Genomic DNA, 19,347 nt, shown 5'->3' on the forward strand with positions numbered 1-19,347 from the left:
GAGGAAGAATTTTACTGGGTCAGAGTGAGAAACAGACTATATTCCTAAGTGTGTGAAGGCAACTGTGTGCACGTGTGTGTGTGTGACTGTAGGGTATCATAAGTTGTTCAGAGTCTGTGGGCCTAAATGTTTGTTCAGAGTCTGTGGGCCTAAATGTAAGTGTATAAAATTGCCCACTGACATAGGTACAAGGAAGGGAAGGGAGCTCCTAAATGCAGTCCAAGTTTTCCAGTGGAATGTCCTGGGATCCATGAGCCAGGCCTTTCCGAAACAACCAACAAGCAGCAAACGCCCTGTCCCTGTTCCCCTGGAAAGAGAGCCAAATTGAGAATGTGACATTGTCGAAGCCAAAATTCGCACAGTAGACCTAGGGTCTCCCTGCTTAAAGATACCTAGAAAGAGAACCTCCCAAAGGCCCCAAGAAATACCCAGCCTGAGCTGGGCTGATCCCATCCTCCCCAGTCTCTCATCCCTGGACATTGCTGGATTTACCTGACCAGTCCCCACGGCCTCAGGTCGCAACCCAACTGCTTGCCCACGTCCCCTCCCCGACTCTTGCGCTGAGCTGGTCCTCACTGGGATAAGGGAAGGGAAGGGGGGATGCGAAAGTCACGCCCTTCCCTTCCTGTCCCACCCGCCGGGTTTTCTATACCCCACCCGCCTGCGTCCCCCTCCTCTCCCCTGGGTGTGCGCGGCGCGGCCGCGCGGCTAGTGCTAGTGCTGGCGCTGGTGACGGCGCGGGCGGCGGCGGGGACCGCGGGTGCCCAGAGCGGAGCTGGGGCTGGAGCCGCCCGCTTTGCATACGCCGTGGGCGGAGCGGGGGGGGGGCCGGGCCAATGGGCGGCCGCCTGGCGCGACCCCGCGGGGCGCGATCCGCCCCCCTCGCTCGGGCCCCGGTCCCGCGCCGCGCGCTCTTCACTTCTTGGGGGCTTTTTAAAACAGCGCCACTGGGGTCTTCTCCATGCGGCTCGGGCTATGACAGCCTCCGTGCTCCTCCACCCCCGCTGGATCGAGCCCACCGTCATGTTTCTCTACGACAACGGCGGCGGCCTGGTGGCCGACGAGCTCAACAAGAACATGGAAGGGGCGGCGGCGGCGGCAGCGGCGGCGGCAGCTGCAGCGGCGGCCGGGGCCGGGGGCGGGGGCTTCCCCCACCCTGCGGCTGCGGCCGCGGGGGGCAACTTTTCGGTGGCGGCGGCGGCCGCGGCAGCCGCGGCGGCCGCGGCCAACCAATGCCGCAACCTGATGGCGCACCCCGCGCCCCTGGCGCCGGGCGCCGCGGCCGCCTATAGCAGCGCGCCGGGGGAGGCGCCCCCGTCGGCCGCCGCTGCCGCTGCCGCCGCCGCCGCGGCCGCTGCAGCCGCAGCCGCCGCGTCGTCCTCGGGAGGGCCGGGCCCGGCGGGCCCGGCGGGTGCCGAGGCCGCCAAGCAATGCAGCCCCTGCTCGGCGGCGGCGCAGAGCTCGTCCGGGCCAGCGGCGCTGCCCTATGGCTATTTCGGCAGCGGCTACTACCCGTGCGCCCGCATGGGCCCGCACCCCAACGCCATCAAGTCGTGTGCGCAGCCCGCCTCGGCCGCCGCCGCTGCCTTCGCGGACAAGTACATGGATACTGCCGGCCCCGCGGCCGAGGAGTTCAGCTCCCGCGCTAAGGAGTTCGCCTTCTACCACCAGGGCTACGCAGCCGGGCCTTACCACCACCATCAGCCCGTGCCTGGCTACCTGGATATGCCGGTGGTGCCGGGTCTCGGGGGCCCCGGCGAATCGCGCCACGAGCCCCTGGGTCTTCCCATGGAAAGCTACCAGCCCTGGGCGCTGCCCAACGGCTGGAACGGCCAAATGTACTGCCCCAAAGAGCAGGCGCAGCCTCCCCACCTCTGGAAATCCACACTGCCCGGTAAATGGCGCCCCCTTTGCAACCCCGGTCTTCCGGCTCTGCTCTAGATTCTCCTCAGCTCATGCCCGGGGTCACCCGGGTGTCCCTCTGATCTTTCCTTGGCCTGCCCTAGCGGCGCTGCACCCCCTGGGAGACTGACCCCGGCTGACTGGCGCTGTCCGCACCGCCCTAAGTTGAACTGGCCCTGCTTGGGTAAGGGGTGCTGGGAGGGAGCTTGTGGGGACCCTGGCTACCTTCTTTCTCCCTCTGCGCCCCGCCCTCTCCAGCCCTTGATAAGAACTTAAGGATGAGAAATTGATCTGATATTCGGTTCATCAAATTGCCACTGTTTCTTATCGGAGGAGTAACCTTACTTGTAGAAGCACTGAGTGCTGGGACTCAGAGCAAACTCAGAGGAATCAGGCACATGAGTGTTGTTACTCTGAGTCGGGCGCTAAGGTGTGGGCCGCTGTGCTAAGCGATTGAGGGAAAACACGCTCTGCGTGTGCAGGATAACCCCGTTGGGGTGGTCACTGGAGCTTTGGGAGATTTCTTTAAAGTGCAAAACTAACCATCCTCCCGGCTAACCCCCAGGCTTTGGCGTAAGGCCGGATTGTACAGCTCGTGGCAAAGCGCAGCCGGGCACTGCAAGGCGGGTGGCTCAGATCGAGGTGTCTTCTGTGTCTGGCCAGGTCTGATCCCTGTGTAACTTGCCTTCTCCCCTGTATTCCAGACGTGGTCTCCCATCCCTCGGATGCCAGCTCCTATAGGAGGGGGAGAAAGAAGCGCGTGCCTTATACTAAGGTGCAATTAAAAGAACTCGAACGGGAATACGCCACGAACAAATTCATAACCAAGGACAAACGGAGGAGGATATCAGCCACGACGAACCTCTCCGAGCGGCAGGTTACAATCTGGTTCCAGAACAGGAGGGTCAAAGAGAAAAAAGTTATCAATAAATTGAAGACCACTAGTTAATGGATTAAAAAGTGGAGCACAGGGCAACTTGAAGAAATGCTTCAGAACTGATTGTTTTTGCCCAGCTAATGGTAATAATGCTTAATAATAATTGAAGAATTGGAAAGAGAGACACTGGCATTTTGCTGTCTTAAGTGGGAATTTCTTTTTAATGGAATCTACAACTTTTTAAAAACTTTTTAAGACGGTAAAGACTGACAGTTCTCCCGCCAACAGACTGTTAAATGACAAATTCTAGAGTCAAACGTCAACCCCTAAATACGAAATTTCAGATAAGTTACGCACTTACTAAAATCTTGTAAGTATTTATGTGACCGTTATATTTTAGGACACTATGTTAGATGGTAATGATTTGAAAGTTGGTTGCAAAAGCAAGAGTCTGTTGTAAACATCTGCTTGTTCTTCTTAGGTCGCCATTCCCTTTGCATGTTAAGTGCCTGCTCAGGTAAATCTTAGTGAAATTCCTACCATTGTATGTTCTGAAAAATGTTTCATATATAGGTTTAAAGCAAAAAAGAGAAGGTACTGAAATAATGGTCTTTAACTATTTACTATGAAGGGAGAAAGGAGAGAAAACTCTTCCGAGGATCATTTGTCTTGATAGTAAATACAGCCTTTAATTCTTTGAGGCTAGAAGGAAACACCAGATTGGTAATGTCCTTCTAATAATAGCAAGCATATTTGTGATTGGACTACCACAATATCAGAGATTTTCCAAAGAATTGAGTATTTTTTAAATGTTTAAATTACCAGATGATCCGCAGGGTTGACATTATGTTAGATCTCCCAGAAAGTCCTACCCAAACATGAAGGATTTCAGTTTGAATGCAATTCCTATTTTTTTAAAAAAATTAATTGGCATTTTCCAATATTTTCTAAACGTTTTGCTGGATAAATCATTTTTTTATTTTTAGAAAACTCTAAATGGAAATCCCATTCCCCTGAAATATTTAGATGTCTACATTCTGTATTTTGATCTATTAAGGTGTTAGTATTTTCCTTGTTTATTGTGTTATGAGACTTCATTAGAAAGTTTAGGGATTCATCTTCACTGCACATTTTAAACCAAGCAGTTATTTCAACCAGCACATTCGTTTTGTTCATATTCACTATAAAATGCTATCTTGTAAATAAAGACATTCAGCACACTGTGAAAAAAATGTATTTGTGCACCTGCTTTTTAAATATTTCTACTAAAAAATTAGACTTGTACATAGTAATATAGTGGTATTGATTCTGTTAATAAAATAGTCACTGCCATTAAAATCTGAAGGAAAAACTCATTACTTTCCTGTGCTAAATGCGCACTTCACCGAAAGAAAAGGGAATGGTTTGTATCATACAAGCCAAGGACCATTCATGTCTATTAATTCAGCTTTTTTTTTTTTTTGCTACAAATTTTTTAAGAAAAGAGGAAAATTCCTCTTAGCCAAAATCCTAAGTGTTCAAGGAGATGAAAGTGTTGCTTATTCTGAAAAGGATAGAAGAGAAAGGAGGAAGAGATAGTACAAATTCCCAAGTTCCCTGTGAAAAATGAAAACCAGTTGTTTTGTACCAGCAGTGCCTAGGCTATCGTATTTTAAAATCTGCTCTTGGATTTGAATGTGTCTGAAAGGGCAGGTTTTGATATTTGTTGAAATGACAGGACTAGGTAAGGCCTTAAACCTTGACCTTGACAAAAAAAGACAATTTGTGACCTTGACTTTTGACAGCTCATGAATTGGCCTAGGTTGGATTAGTAGATCAAGGGCGCCACCTCGTGTTGACAAGCCTTCTTGTAATTCTTCAACTTTAAGGAAATCAAAACCTCTTACCTCCTTGACTTGTTGTTTTAGAGATTTAACACTCATTCATTTGGCTCCAGGTGGAGTAGATTTGAATATATGTAAATTATATATGTGCCTGTATATATGTGAATATATCATATGTGTATACATGTATACATTTGCATATCAGTGCTTGTGTGTGCTTGTATATATAATTGTAGAATCTGTACAGATATAATAACATTAATTGCTGATGACCCAAGACAATGTAACTTAAAAGTGATTTCTAGAGTTCAGGTACAAAATGTTTGTTACATGATGAAGTTTTGTTCATTTTTTTAATGGCCAAGTTTGATTTGTCTTCACAGCAGCTCAATCAGATATCTGAAAATCCATTTTAAAGCTGTACATTTTTGTTACAGTTCAAGAGGTGTTCTTAAATAACCATTTTCTTTCCTGGCCCTCGCCCTCCAAGGTGGTCTCCCACCCTAATTAGAGCTATTGGGGAATCTTTACGGCAAATAAAAAGTTTCGAATGCCTTGCTAACTCTAGAGTTCTAGAGTTACATTTCAGAAATTCAAAGAAATCCACCTCTCAAGAGGTCATTAAGGAGATCTTATAAATATCTCATATCTACAAAATGACCATAATATGGAGGCAGAAGAAGAGTTATCCTGAATAGCTCAGAGCTGAGTGCTGCTCCAGGGTGGTGTGCAATCTTATATTGATGCTTACAAATCTTCCATTTGATTTGTGGGAGAAATAAATATGTTTAATATTAACAACCACCATCAAAACTATAATAATAATATTATTATAGCATTATATCTACTGTTTATTGACCTCTAATTACACATCAAGTGCTGTGTTCAGAGTCATAAATAATACATATGTATGTTTATATATTTAATATACACATAAGTTAATTTTTCTGTCAAATCTACACATATATTGAAACGTTGGTGGAACCAGTAGCCTTGGGATGCAAAATTTTCAGATGCTGATTAATTTTACCTTTATGTTAGAGGAGAGTAATAGTGAGTGGAAGAACCAGATTCATAATGATGGAAAATTATATTGGTTGATTACAAACATGGCTGCTGTAAACCTCTATTACCTTTCCTGAAGACTGAAAGCTTCAGAAATGAGGAGTTATGGAAAGAATCTGAAAGCTTTAAAGAAAAAAAAAGGATGGTTCTGAAACATATATTGAATGGTCTCATGAAGTGCAATCGTATTTGGCTGCCTGGAGGATTTTCACTCCACTTGTGGAAACAAATGAAAATGCTGCTGCAGATCCACCTCCTCACATCTTATTCCACAATTCCATTTCTAAATGAGCTACAATCAAGACAAAGTAATGACTTTCTCCCAAAATGTTTAAAGTGGTGGAAAATCCCCTCAAAGCTGGATCAAACAGTGTTCTTATGAACAGCTCCAAAGGGGGCTCTCCTGTTGATGGAGGATATTTTTCCTTAGATGTAAGGAATATTTTGAGCCTCAGGCCTAGGAAAGAGGCCAACAACATCTCCTCAGCCGGAATACTGCCCCTTTCAAAAGCCACCACCACCACTGCAGGAACCCTGGGTAAAGTAGTACCCTTCTTTTTCTTCGTCCATTTTTTGAAACTGTAATGACAGAAGATATGTCAGAGTGGGTCCCCCTTCTAAAATGGTTATTTATAGTGTTAATCTTACCTAACTTCCTTCTTATTTAAAATATTCATGAATCTACCAGATAAGCTTAGGTGGGCATGGATTTTGATGGCTCCTTAATGCCTAAATAGCACTCAGCCTAAGACCTTTAGAACAAAGACAACCAGGAGGACACCAGCCTCCTTTTGCATCATAGGAATAATAATGTCAGACACTAACCCATAGATGGTATTAATTAAAACCTGATCTGAGTATTTGTTTCTAAAAAGAAAATTCTTACTGAATTAAAAAATTACAAATATGAGACTTTTTTAAAAAAAAAACCTTAGTTTTCCGATATGCTCTTCATATCAAATTTATTTATTAAGTTATTCTAAGTGGATGATTATAAAATGTCCCTGGGTGTTTCACCACAATTTATGTCTGATGCAGAACTGAAGCCATCCAATTAAATTGTTCTTGTAATAGAAAAGGAAAGAAAAAAATTAAGGAGTAAAGGAAAATTATTCTTTTTAAAAATTCAATTTAATTGAAATAGTTTCATAGAAATTCACCATAAGGCAGTGAAATTTAGCTGACAGTGATACATTTGTGTGCGAGTACTTAACGACCAAATTTCACCATATAACAGATATGTGCAGATTACTCTGTTGTGTGTGTTTGGACGGTTGGGTGAGGATGCGGCATCTCTCTTCCTCTGCGAATTCCCCAGTTCAGGAATGGAGACAGAGGTTGCCCAGGACTACTAATCCCTAGACCCTTTTGGTTCAGAGGCGCCCTTCTGGACTCCCGGACCTCTATGAAGGAGACGCTGGAGACGCTAGCGGATTCTGATTTATGGGCATTCCTTTAAACTTGATCGAATGCGTGTCAACAGCCCAAGACCTGCAGAATCAGAGAAATGTGCAGCGAATTGCTCGCGTCCCATTTTTCATAAGCAAAGATATAGCCTTATCCGAAAGGCTTGGGGAGATTTATTCCTAGGTTTTAAGACAGGCATGCTAATTCAGTTTTTATCTGCTCAGTCGCGCGGTAAATAAGAGCCAGTTGCCTTCTTTATGAAAATATCCACTCAATCCTCACGCATCTAGCCAGCACCGACGAATGCCTGAGAGATGCTTGATATTTTAAATTTTATTTTAAAGAAAAAAGACGCTGGTACAGAAAAATTCCTCGGTGAAAGCCGCCAGGGCCTTGCCACAGTTGATTTTATTTCTGAAGGGCTCTATGGCGCGGCTAAAGAGCTGGATCCACCCGGCAGAAATCATTACAACGGGTGTCAGGTCTTCAAACCTTTGGTAGAGGTTGTGTGGCCGCGCGAGGCCTCCTCCAGTGCAGGGGTGTGGATAAGTGGGAGAAGCCCCGCTGTGGACTCAAGAGAGTGGCCTGGTGTTGTTGTACCCGTCGGGACAGAGGCCCCAAGTTCTCCACGCTTCCACATGGAACCCCCTACTCAAAATGGAGGCTCCAACCCTTACTGAACCTCCTGTACTCCGACGGCTCTAGGGCGAGCCAGAGACGCGCGGCAGGAACCGAGGCAGAGGTCTGGACAGTGGAACCCGAGGCCCGCTGGACTTTGGAGGGCCGGGGACCCGCTCGCTCGGTGAGTCTCCCCAAAGCTGCTCGCTGACGTCACTGCAGGCCAAGCTGGGCCAGCGGAGCTCTGTATTTAGCTATTTGATGAGGACAAGCCGATTCAAATGAATGTTTTGTGCGGGTGCCCCCTTCTCCGCCCCGCCCCTCCCTCCCCAAGAGAATAATCGGGTATTTAATCTCTCCTGGTCTTAATTCTTGGCAGCGTGGAAGGTGGTTTGCAACGGGAAATAAAACTTGACAGGAGCATTTTCTCTAAAAGGGGTTTTCAGGCGGGCTGAAAAGAAACCGTGTTTTTCTCTACCAAATACTTCCGCTTTCTGAGCCCGGAGTTGAGCGGTGCGAGGAGATCCGAGGGAGCCAAGCGCCAGCTGGGCACTTAGGCCATGTTTTGGACGCGAGCTGCCGAATCCCGGCGCTCCAGACAGTCGCTTTCTCCACCTGGGCGTGGAAGCGCCTGGGGCCTCGCTGCGCCCAGCGCATCTGCCAGGTCGGGCTCTGTGGGCCCCGGCGCCGCCCGCAGCCTGACGCCAGGACCCGGCGCACAGGGCCTTAGCACAGGCGGGGGCCGGGGTTGGCATCCAGCGTAGTACCCAAGCGCTGGCTGAGGGTACCTGGGATCAGGCGAGAGAAGAGGGCCCTGGAGAGAGTGTAGCTTTAGCTCTGCGCCTTCTGACCTGGGGGGATTGGGACTAGAGCTCCCAGGGGAGGTGGTGAGAGCAGCGCTGTGGGCTTTGTTTCTCCGCCGAAGGCCTGGGAACACTGCACAAAATGGAGGGGGGTAAGGGGGTGAGCTGCGCAGCATGCGTGGGTTGTCTGGGCTGCTATTGGGTGAAAGAGGCTGGAGACAGCCGCGTCCCCCTCCCGGCGGCACAGAGAGCTCTCTCCTCTCTCCATAAAGGTCAAGTCCTCGGCGCCACTGCCGCCTCCATGGTCAGGGCCGGTGGCGGTAGCTCCCGACCGCAGCCGCAATTTCAGGAAGGCACAGATGTACAATTGGCGAGGTCATCATTCCTGCTGCAAGTGGGTTCTGGTACCTTGGGTTCCAGCACTGGAGCAGTATTCTTTCTTGATTTCCAACGCCCTTACTCCCAGCCCTATTGGAAAGGAGTCCCGGGAACAGGGATGACCCAGGCTATGTCCTCGTCCCGGAAGAGCGGGATCTTCCCCAGCCCAGAAGACTTCGGAACCGGCAGAGGGCTACCCAGGGCAAGAGGGAGCACCTGCAAGCCGAAGGAGCACATGTGACTGGGATGGAATTCTGGGTCCGGTAGGAACAAGTGGCCTACAAGACCAGCGGCCTAGTGCAGGATAGGAAAGCAAAGACCCTGCTAAGGTCCGGGAGTCCAGGCCCTTCATCACGGTATGGCAGACCTTTGGGGACCCTCTATGCTCTTTTGCCAGAAATCTGCACCGAGGAGGACTCTGCCGATGTAAAGATTTCAGATTCCTGGACCCCAAGAAGCTTTCACTATGCTATGCAAGGAGGGGAGCCCTTTAATGCCCTGCCCATAGCCTTCCTGCTGTAGGTCAGTGCTTCTGGCTCAGCAGCAAACATCTTGAGCCTATTCTGCTTCTGTGGCTATCACTCCAGATGAACCAAAGAGGACCTACAAATGATTTTTTTTTTTTTAAGACTGAAAAGCTGGGCTTTACCCCAGGGCTGCAAAGGCAGGGTTGGGTCTGGGGTGGGGAAAGGGTGGAGCTATATAACAGAAGGGATTCCATGGCAGAACTGCCTGGCAGTGTGGGTAACGAAGGCTCCTTGGGCAGGGGTAGATAGGAGCAGAGGCTCTTTTCAAGCATGGAGTATGAGCCACCAACAGCACTGAGTGTAAATGGAGCTTGGGGTAAGTTGGGATCCTGTGAGCCATGGCCTTGGGAACTAAGACCAGGACATAGAGCCAACCTTCTGGTTGGACTGCCCTCTTTTGTCATTCTATTGCAGGTACATTCAGCAGGAGAAACCCGTTTGGGCCGAAACTGCAGGGAAAATAGACGGCAGACACTGAGAACCAGGGCTTTGTGCTTTAATTTTCCCCATCTACTTGTTCCTGCTCTGTAGGAAAAAATAAATAAAATCTTCTAAAAATAAAAATAGTTCTCAAAGGTAGTAACCCTCCCTTCTCCCATCAGTTTGAGACCCACTAAACTAAATGATAACCAGATTGCTTGGGCATTTGAGACACTCAGCTGAATCCTGTGCCCTACCCCCCAGTGGCCAGAGGAAGAATATGGACTTCTTCAGGTATTGAGGGGCACTGGAGGATGATTCTACCTGTTGGTCAGACCAAAAACCAACTATGAGGTCAAGTTCAAGGCACTATCTGTTCCTGTGCTTTAGGGAAGAGTAAGAGAATTTAAGGGGAGGGTTGGTGCCTTGACAAAGGGACAAATTAATCCCTGCCTTCACCTTGTAGTAACAGAAGTGTTCCCATGATTTTTTATTGAAGCAAAAATGGTAGATTGACCATGATCTTCCAATAAACCATTCCCTCAGAACAAATACTTAGAGATCTCTTGGGCCATTCCATTCAATCCATCTCCCTAGCCCACTACCAAGGACAGTAACCCCAAGGACACCTCCTACTTGGAAGGAAAGATTCTCCAAATAGAGGCCTGGCCTTCAGTCCTGTCTAGAGCTCTGTGGCCATTTCCACCTTCATCCTCCTGGCTGGTTCTTGCACCTGTGTGCAATATGGTCACCAGGGTAGCAATAATCTTCTCTTCAGCTTTTTCAAAACAGTCAACATTTGGGACAAAAGAAAGTAAGAGCTTATGTCAGCAAGAAGAGGCAAAATATTAAAGGTGCCCTAAGAAATCCATTGAGAAACAACTGTAGACAATTAGGAATGAGATTTGGTCTGACAAAGGTGTCCAACCCTTCCCAGGTCAGCTACCATTGGAGATTGCTGAGGCCAGAAAAGCAGGAGCTGGGTTCCCAGAAGAAAAGTGTTGGTGAAGGAGGGAGCGAGAAAAAAAAAAAAAAAGCAGACATAGTAGGGATTTGGGATGGAGTAGTCCAAAGAAGGAGGTGAGAGACCCAGTACAGATCTGGAAAGGGGAGGTGGGAAATCTAATAGACCCCTCTCTCTATGCCTGCATACTAAGTGCCCTCCAGTGGCATCTTAGCTCTTGCACAGCCTAGAAAACACATCAGAAAAAAGCAGAACTGAGAAGGGAAGACTGGCTGGAAAGAGGCAGGATAGGAGAAGAGCTAGCAGGAACTGCAAGAGAACAGGACCGGACTGAGAAGGAATGTGTTGAGTGGGGGCAGCTTGGTTTGACATTCACACTGTGGATCCTATGGACCACTCTCTTGCATTCAAAGGGCTGCAAGCATAGGCACTTGGAGACTTCAGATTTTCAGAGTCAGGGGACAGGGAGCATCCCAAGCCAACCCCAAGGATAGCGAGGACAGCCTTGCCAGTTGGGGTTAGGAAGCTTGGAGTCCAGAGGTGCTCTCTGCCCCACAGCTCTATCCTCCCTTGGAGTGAGAAGGTGTTAAGCTGACTGTCAAGTGATGGTTCTTGCAGCACCTGTCCCTTGAATGTGTTGGAAATGCCCCAGGCACAACAACCGGGGTAACGGGCTTCCAATTGCCCAACTGCACAATGACTGCCCCAGGCCACCCCGCCCAGGCTTTGTGGAGAGGCTCGCCGCTGCCCAGACCTCCCCTACTACAAGAAGAAGCAAGCGGATGCGGCAGAGGCGCCTGGACAGACTTTATTCTGATATCCCGCCTGGGAAGGCGGGTGGAGCGCGGGTTGCACTAACCACCATCCTCAGACGGTGGCAGTCAGCCCTCCAAAGAGGGTCCGGGAAGCGATGCGCAGCACCGCCCCCACCCCCGCAACTTTAGAACAAACCAGAAGAAGCCTCAGAAAGGCTTGGCCAGTTTTGTTGACCAAATTTTGTTAGCCATTTCCGCCTGACAAGGCTGGCGCGGGCGCCGGCCTTCTCTCCGGGTGGCCACCTCCAAAAGCTGCGCCGGGAGAGACAGGGCCAGCCCGGCGGAGATCTGCCTAGAACTTGAAGTTCGGAAAAACAAGGAGAGATTGAACCGGCTCCCTCCCTTCTTTACAGACACACACGCACCGTCAGGCCGCCGCCACTTCCTGCCTTTGTTTTTCTTCCTCCAAACATTTTTGGCCTCGCGCATTAGCCGCCATGGAGCTCCGGATGGACGATTAAAGGAAATACACGCCGAAGAGTGTTTTCTGAAGATGGCCCCATGCTGTGGAGCTCTTGAGAAACAGCAGCTTATGGGAAAACAGTCGCCAGGGCCAATGTCACAACCTTGCCCGCCGCGGTCTCTTCAAGAATTGGAACTCGGACTTGGCTTTCCGGGGTGGCCTTATTCCCATTCGGTTCTTCCCCAGAGCCCAGCTCGGCTTGGCTGCTGGGCCTCCTGCAAAGCCGAAGATTCAATTAGGCTCATAGGAAAGTCAAAACCAAGGTTCTGCAGTTCTCCCTCCCGTTCTTCCCCAAGATTTGGTCGGAACCTCAGAGCGGCGCAGACCCCTTACCCCTGCCGCCTGCATAGAAGAACATTCACACTACCTGTGCGTATTCCGCTCAAGTGGGGCGGAAGCGGTCAAAGCTGGGAACGTTGCGCAGCCTTGGGATGTGAGCACCCGCTTCTTGTTCCTGCTGGGGAACTAAAAGCATTCGGCAGCTCCGGGGCGTTTTCCCTTCTGCTGGCATCAAAAGCCTCTTCCCTCATTCATCTTCACGGCAGCGCCCCCACACGCCCCCTTCCAGGTTGCAAGTCCCTCTGGGCACCCGGCTTTGGTACAGCTTGCCCAATTGCCCTGCCAACCATTCCTGGAGCTCCTTCCTCTGTCCCCATGCTTTCCTCGGGAATTCTCCTTGTCTCCTGCAGACACCCTTAGGATCCAGACAAGCAGGCACCCACTCAGCTTAGCCCTGGAGGACATGGAAGGCAACGGTTATGCAGAGCACGCACAGACCCATACCCACCTTTCTGTGAGAACTCCTTCCCCCTGGCACCAGGGAAACCGATCTAATTAAGAGAGGGGCTGTATTCTGCCTGGGGAGGTAGCTTGGCGTCCCCCAGCTGGTGGGCCACCGTGGCCCCACTGCTCAGACACAAGCTGAAGTTGACTGCCAAAACTGCTATAAAACCGCAGGTCTGTCTAGAACTGTTTTCGGTTCTCCTAGACGCCCCCGGGTTCAATTATGGTCTTAAAAGCCCTAATACAAGTGCAAGAATTTGTTTGCCTTCACCCAGGGGCGGGGCGAGCCCTGCAATGGTGGCGCCTTTGTTATGGCAAAGTCACTGAAACCCTTCATGCATTCCTTTTGTTCAAAGGTTGGGGTGGTGAGGACTGGGTGGGCTTCTGGGAGAGAGTTTGGAAGAGTCAAAATCAAGACAGAAAGACAAGAAACTACTCAAATACTGCTGTATGAAACCTCTGTCTCTCTCTTTCATATTCTGTCTCCAAGAAGCAGATACTGTATAGAGAAATAAATATTTTGCCTTGTTAATCACTGCTGGAAATAGAAGTTTTTTCACTGCAGGACAATCCCATAATTGTGATTCCCAGCTTTAGGAGGTCTCAAGCTACCCTTCCTCAATAACCTTCCCTCCCACTGGACCTTCTTATTCACACTGCTGCTGCCCTCTACGCAAGCCACAGTGGACAAATATGTCAAGCTGAAGATACATGAATAATTTCAAGTTTAGCTCTCAGGGATTCAAGGGGCATGAAAGTTCTTGCAGCAAATCCTGAATAAAGAGTTCATTAAACCATTGTGTCCAAGTAGCTTGATTTGTAATAAGCAACCCTTGTGTGTGGGGGGGGGGGCACATAAACATTAATGCTAATAAATTAGTTTACTCCACTACAGAGTAATTACTTGATATTATTGATATTTACAGGGTATTCAAATGCAATGGTGGGTCATTATTTGGAGAAAAGACATAATGAGAATATTTTTTTCCAGTGCAATACATGAATAAATTTGTTATTGAGTTGGTTACAGTCAGCTCAGCAATAAATACATTAATCGATGTTGACACTTAAATACCAAAGACCTTAGAGTTTATACTCTAAATCTCTCTACATATATAAAGATCTTTGGCTATTTCATAAATGCGGGAAGGGAAAAGGTTTTCATTTTTGATTTTTGGACTTCTTTCTCTGACACCCCCACTCCTTCCTAGAGTTGTGGGGAGGCCTCAGGTCTGGGTCCCCTTCCTGTTCCTGGCCCTACCTGTCTGCTCTGTGCCCTCTCCCTTCTTTCATTTCCCCCCAAATATTATTCCTTTAATCCTGCAGAATGACAAACATTATTTTGCCTATTTAATTTCCCAATTTCCTTCTCCCAAGAAAGGTATGTTCAAACCAGCAACTATGGCCTCTGCTTTTATCTTTAGAGCAAACCTAACCGTTTTAAGGCATCCTTATTGCCCAAGGTGCAGGGAGTTGGAAAGCATCTCTCTCTCTCTCTCTCTCTCTCTCTCTGGTATTGTATTACTTCTCTGGAATGAGTAGCCGAAAGACACAGAGCTTTCTCAGTTTCTGCCTTGCACATCTCTCACTTTCATTCTTAGGATTTGCAAGGGGGAAAAAAAGAGGCAGGTCACCCCTTTCTTGGTCAGGACTCCTTGACTATCACTCCGTCCTTGCTGGCCCCCCTTTTCCCTCACAGCCCCATAGCTCAGCAAGCATCCTGGCAGGATCTCCCAAAGGTGCAGCATACCCAGGGGAAGGCTCCTCGGATGTCAGCGCCTCTAAAACAGCCCAAGGCTTGCCTCAATTGCATGGTTTCCCGATTCCTCAGCTCCAGAAGACCAGGCAGGCATGCGGACCGGAGAGCAGAAGCGCAGCCCCAGAGCGTCTGGCTCTGCCGAGTCACTGGAACCCAGGCAGGCAGCTAGGAGAAGGGGGTTTCTCCAAGGACAGCGGGTGGGGTGAAGAGACAGGCGGGGAAGATTAAGGGAAAGGTGGATCCCGGGTGAGACGAAGGACCTTCCGGACCCCGCGAATCATTGACAAACCGCGGGGGAAGCCGCCTTGGTTCTTGGCGGTTTAGGGACGGAAGGCACTAAAGCGCTTCGGAAGTGACCGTGAATGCGAGCGTGTAATCAAGTCACCGTGCAAATCGGACAAGCCTCGAGGCGGGCACATCCACGGCTGCGAACCCTGGCCCCAAAAGGGGTCTGGCTAGCTTCTTAGGCTGAGGTGCTTCCCAGAGCAAGCCTGTGGGAGGGGGGCTGAGAAGAAGGGGGGTGAGAACGTGAGTCTCCAGAAGAACACACTCTGAGACCACGGGCCACACAGCTTCGGGCTTCTACCTGGTCACCCCCAACCCAGAGCATCCCTCACCCACCCGGGGAGTGGGGGTGGGGATGTCGGGAGTTGAGATCTCTCACCGCCCAGGGCGCACTCGAGGGCCAGGATCATGCAGCTGAGCAAAAGCGAGCTGCACCCGGGGCGCACCCCAGCCTCACCGCGCGCCGGGAGGCCCCCCAGCCAACATGAGTTACACCGGCGATTACGTGCTTTCGGTGAGAACACCGAGTGACGATCTGTTGCTTCCCCTGAGGTGGCTACAAAGAAAGGAAGCCGAGGAGGGAGGGGAGGGGAAAAAAAGGAAAGGGGGGAAAAAGGCCCGGACTAGCTCGCAGCTTGTCAATTTCAACATCGGGTCACATGACCAGCACCTCCCTGCTAAGGATGGGGATAGATTTCCACGTCAGCTTACGTCTCCAAATTTCTACTTCACGGATCCGCTTCAAAGAGGCAGCTGCAGTGGAGAATCATGTTAAGCTCGGCTACTGCGGAGAGCCCAAGGTAGCCCAATGATGGATTTTGATGAGCGTGGTCCCTGCTCCTCTAACATGTATTTGCCAAGTTGTACTTACTACGTCTCGGGTCCAGATTTCTCCAGCCTCCCTTCTTTTCTGCCCCAGACCCCGTCTTCGCGCCCAATGACATACTCCTACTCCTCCAACCTGCCCCAGGTCCAACCCGTGCGCGAAGTGACCTTCAGAGAATACGCCATTGAGCCCGCCACTAAATGGCACCCCCGCGGCAATCTGGCCCACTGCTACTCCGCAGAGGAGCTCGTGCACAGAGACTGCCTGCAGGCGCCCAGCGCGGCCGGCGTGCCTGGCGACGTGCTGGCCAAGAGCTCGGCCAACGTCTACCACCACCCCACCCCCGCCGTCTCGTCCAATTTCTATAGCACCGTGGGCAGGAACGGCGTCCTGCCACAGGCTTTCGACCAGTTTTTTGAGACGGCCTACGGCACCCCGGAAAACCTCGCCGCTTCTGACTACCCTGGGGACAAGAGCGCCGAAAAGGGGCCCCCAGCGGCAACGGCGACCTCCGCGGCGGCGGCGGCGGCGGCCACCGGCGCGCCGGCAACTTCAAGTTCGGACAGCGGCGGCGGCTGCCGGGAGACGGCGGTGGCGGCGGAGGAGAAGGAACGGCGGCGGCGCCCCGAGAGCAGCAGCAGCCCCGAGTCGTCTTCCGGCCACACTGAGGACAAGGCCGGCGGCTCCAGTACGTATAAAGGCAGTGTGCCCCGCGCTTTATGAAAGGGGAGTTGGAAATCTAGCGCAGCACCGCTGTTAAATTTTTATATGCTGTTTTATAAGCATATAAGGTTTATGAAGGGCCTTTAGGTTTCCCCCAACAAAACTTTGTTATAAAAGGCGGGATCACGTGGCGAGTGCTGAAATTGGCCGTGAAATACCCACCGGCCAAAGCATGCCTGCAAAAAAAAAAAAAAAAAAAAAAAGAAAAAGAAAAACAACTCCCCTTTTCCCTTTTTTTCCTTTCCCAGTTCCCAAACTCGGCAGCTCGATCCCGCTCGGGGCCAGCTCCAGGCTGGAGAGCCGGAGGTGGGCGCCTGTAAATTCCCCCTGCAAGGGCTTCAGGAGCCTTTGATAGCGAGGTAATCCGGAGATTTTTATAAAAGCCATGTGTTGCGCCGGGACTCTGGTCCCGGCTGGGATTCAAAGGCATCGCTGTTTAATGATGGCGCTAGGAGAGCGTTTAACAGATAAAGTGGCCCGCTTAGCTCGAGCAATATATTAAAAGAAACAAATTAACCCAAAGTTGGCCTTTTTGTCCAAAGGAAGCCATTTTCCTCTGGAGCGGTGGCAATTACGTGCCGTCTTCTGTCCAACAGCATGTTATTCACAATCGTTATTAAATCTGTCAAAAGTGAAATTTTGGTTTTTTTGTCTCATGGGTTTTTTGTTGTTGTTGTTGTTGTTGTTGTTGTTTTAAGGGGGGGGAGCAAATTGAGCCTGCCTGAAGCTTCGGAAAGCCTCTATTGCATCCACCCTACCTAAAATAGCATCCCTGCAGCCCCCGAAAGCCCCCTAGGTGTGTGGTGGTGGTGCTTAACTGAAGACCAAGGATAGGGGGCCTTCCGCTGCCACCTCCCACCTCGAAGGAACGGGAAACTGGTGGAGGCGGCAGAAGGTTGTGGCCAGGACTCAGGCTGACAAAGACCCGGCAGCCGCCCCAGATGTTAACGATAGAGGAATCGTGGCCGCAACAGGGAAAGACTGGGGCCCCGGCGCCTTTACTACCTCGGGAACAGGCGGTCCAGGTGCTGAAGGTGAAATGTCCGCAGGCGGCTGTTTGTTTAGTCTGGCGGGGCAAGAAGCAGCCAGCAACCCCCACTCGGCTGCTTTCAAAGCGGCTTCAGCAGAGCAAACTCGCCTGTTGCTGTGAGGAGCCCTCCTTTCTGCTCAGGGGGCAGCAGGAGCACCTTCCCCGGGGGCCTATCTAGGGAGCTGGCTTTTATCTGCGGCTGAGCCTCGCACTGCAGCTAGTCCCCTGCCGGCAGTAGGAACTTGAGGCCAGGGCCTGGAGAGACCTTAAGGGGACTTAGGCTGAGACTCCAGATCCTGTGGTGAGCCCCTTTCCTCAATTTGGGGCTCTAGTGAGGGGGGATTGCAGGCACTGTGCCTGACTCACCCCCTGCCTTTCTCCCTCCATAGGTGGCCAACGAACCCGCAAAAAGCGATGCCCCTATACCAAGTACCAGATAAGAGAGCTGGAGCGAGAGTTCTTCTTCAGCGTCTACATCAACAAAGAGAAGCGCCTGCAACTGTCCCGAATGCTCAACCTCACTGACCGTCAAGTCAAAATCTGGTTTCAAAACAGAAGAATGAAGGAAAAAAAAATTAACAGAGACCGTTTACAATACTACTCAGCTAACCCACTCCTCTAAGGCTCCAGCCTTCTGGAAATGGGTGGGGGGGCTTCATACATATGAGATCATATGCAGATTTTGCCCTTGACAAGGTCAAGCCACACAGTGACTTTTGAAAAAAAGGAGGTGTACAAGAGAGGGGAAGAAGCTGCACCAAGATAGCTCAACAGGAGGGGGCCTGGGACTCTCTTGGTTAAGATCTCAATGGTTAAGTTTCCTAATAATAATTGGATTCTGGGAGTTGTGCATTCACTAGAATGAATGGTTTGGGACCCCTGGTGGTTCATTCTTGGAGCCTGTAGAGCCTGAGGATGGGTGTGGTCTCCCCTGGGGGACTAGGCCTCCTGACAGGGCCCCTGGAGACCAACCCCTTCCAGGACCCTCCACACAGAGCCTGCCCGACCCTAGGACTCCTAAGTCAAGAAGCTGTGTGCCCTCCAAACCCAGTTCAGCTTGAGGACAGGGCAAGGAAAGGGGAGGATTCCTAGATGCCCAGAATGAGGCTGCTTTCCAAAACCAATGTGAAAGTCAGTTGAACTAAGAAGTAGCTATGAGGTGGAAGAAGGCTGAAAATCCTTGAGGGAAAAGAAATCTACTGTCCAGGTGGTGCTGGTGTCTTTCTATCCCTCCTAGCTACTCACCATGCTGTTCCAAGCCTAAGCTCCTAGCAGTCACCTCCTGCAGCCCACCTGGATTTTCTTCCTGCCAAACAGGGTTCTTCTTCCCAGCCTGCTGCTCAGGCCCAAGGCCTGGTTGCAGAGTGGACTATTCCCTGAGGTGGAAGACATGAAAAAGCAGAGAGGCTGCACCCAGGCCGCTGGCCCCTGAATCTCCACAGGAAATGCCTGTGGAGTGCAGCAGTTTGGCAAAGTCTCCACCACATTTAATGAAGCTTGGACTTGCTCAGTGTGGGGCAGCAGAGCAGCTGGCCTGGCCATCAGGTCCTAGGATATGGCTATGAGGGGCTGGAGTCCCCCCATAGTCCCCGGTTTTCTTGCCACTGTCTGCTTTCATTGGCTCAGAACTGAGCTTGGAAGCTTCCGGCGGCCTTCCAAGAGCTGGAGAATGATTTGGAATTATTTTAAATGATAAATATTATATTATATTATATATATATTTCCCTGAAGGAACCAAAGCGAATTTTAAAAGATGCAATGTAGAAGGGGTAAAATGAAAATATTTAAAGGCTCTAACTGTTTACAGAGTTCCACGGTTAAACATGCTCACTGCTAAGAATATTTGAATGTACGCTTCATACAGGGATGGTGTTCAAAA

At 50.3% G+C, this 19,347-nt stretch overlaps 2 protein-coding genes and 1 long non-coding RNA gene across 4 annotated transcripts; 2 read left to right on the forward strand and 1 right to left on the reverse strand.

Annotated features, from left to right (window-relative positions):
* Positions 1-876: 876 nt before the first annotated feature.
* On the forward strand, positions 877-7,659 carry HOXA13 (homeobox A13). The gene is made up of 2 exons (XM_081287540.1): positions 877-1,894; positions 2,607-7,659. The coding sequence occupies exons 1-2, from the start codon at positions 976-978 to the stop codon at positions 2,849-2,851; spliced, it is 1,164 nt and encodes a 387-aa protein (XP_081143666.1). The 5' UTR covers positions 877-975; the 3' UTR covers positions 2,852-7,659.
* Positions 7,660-12,139: 4,480 nt separating this feature from the next.
* Positions 12,140-14,722, reverse strand: LOC308645420. The gene is made up of 3 exons (XR_014021213.1): positions 14,596-14,722; positions 12,430-12,795; positions 12,140-12,277 (listed from the first exon to the last, which is right to left on the reverse strand). It is a non-coding gene; the product is annotated as an uncharacterized lncRNA (long non-coding RNA).
* An 826-nt stretch (positions 14,723-15,548) lies between these two features.
* On the forward strand, positions 15,549-18,720 carry HOXA11 (homeobox A11; the record flags this gene model as incomplete). Of its 2 annotated transcripts, XM_081287542.1 has the most annotated exons (3): positions 15,549-15,689; positions 15,860-16,403; positions 17,858-18,720. In XM_081287542.1, 3 exons carry the CDS (start codon positions 15,549-15,551, stop codon positions 18,088-18,090), a joined length of 918 nt encoding a protein of 305 aa, XP_081143668.1. In that variant the 3' UTR covers positions 18,091-18,720. The 2 variants fall into 2 exon arrangements, with proteins under 2 accessions (XP_081143668.1, XP_081143667.1); XM_081287541.1 differs by lacking the exon at positions 15,549-15,689 and having other exon boundaries at positions 15,698-16,403.
* Between the last annotated feature and the right edge of the window lie 627 nt (positions 18,721-19,347).

The sequence above is a fragment of the Spermophilus citellus genome, assembly GCF_964194105.1.
Source record: "Spermophilus citellus genome assembly, chromosome: 3".
NCBI classification, from domain to species: Eukaryota; Metazoa; Chordata; class Mammalia; order Rodentia; family Sciuridae; genus Spermophilus; species Spermophilus citellus.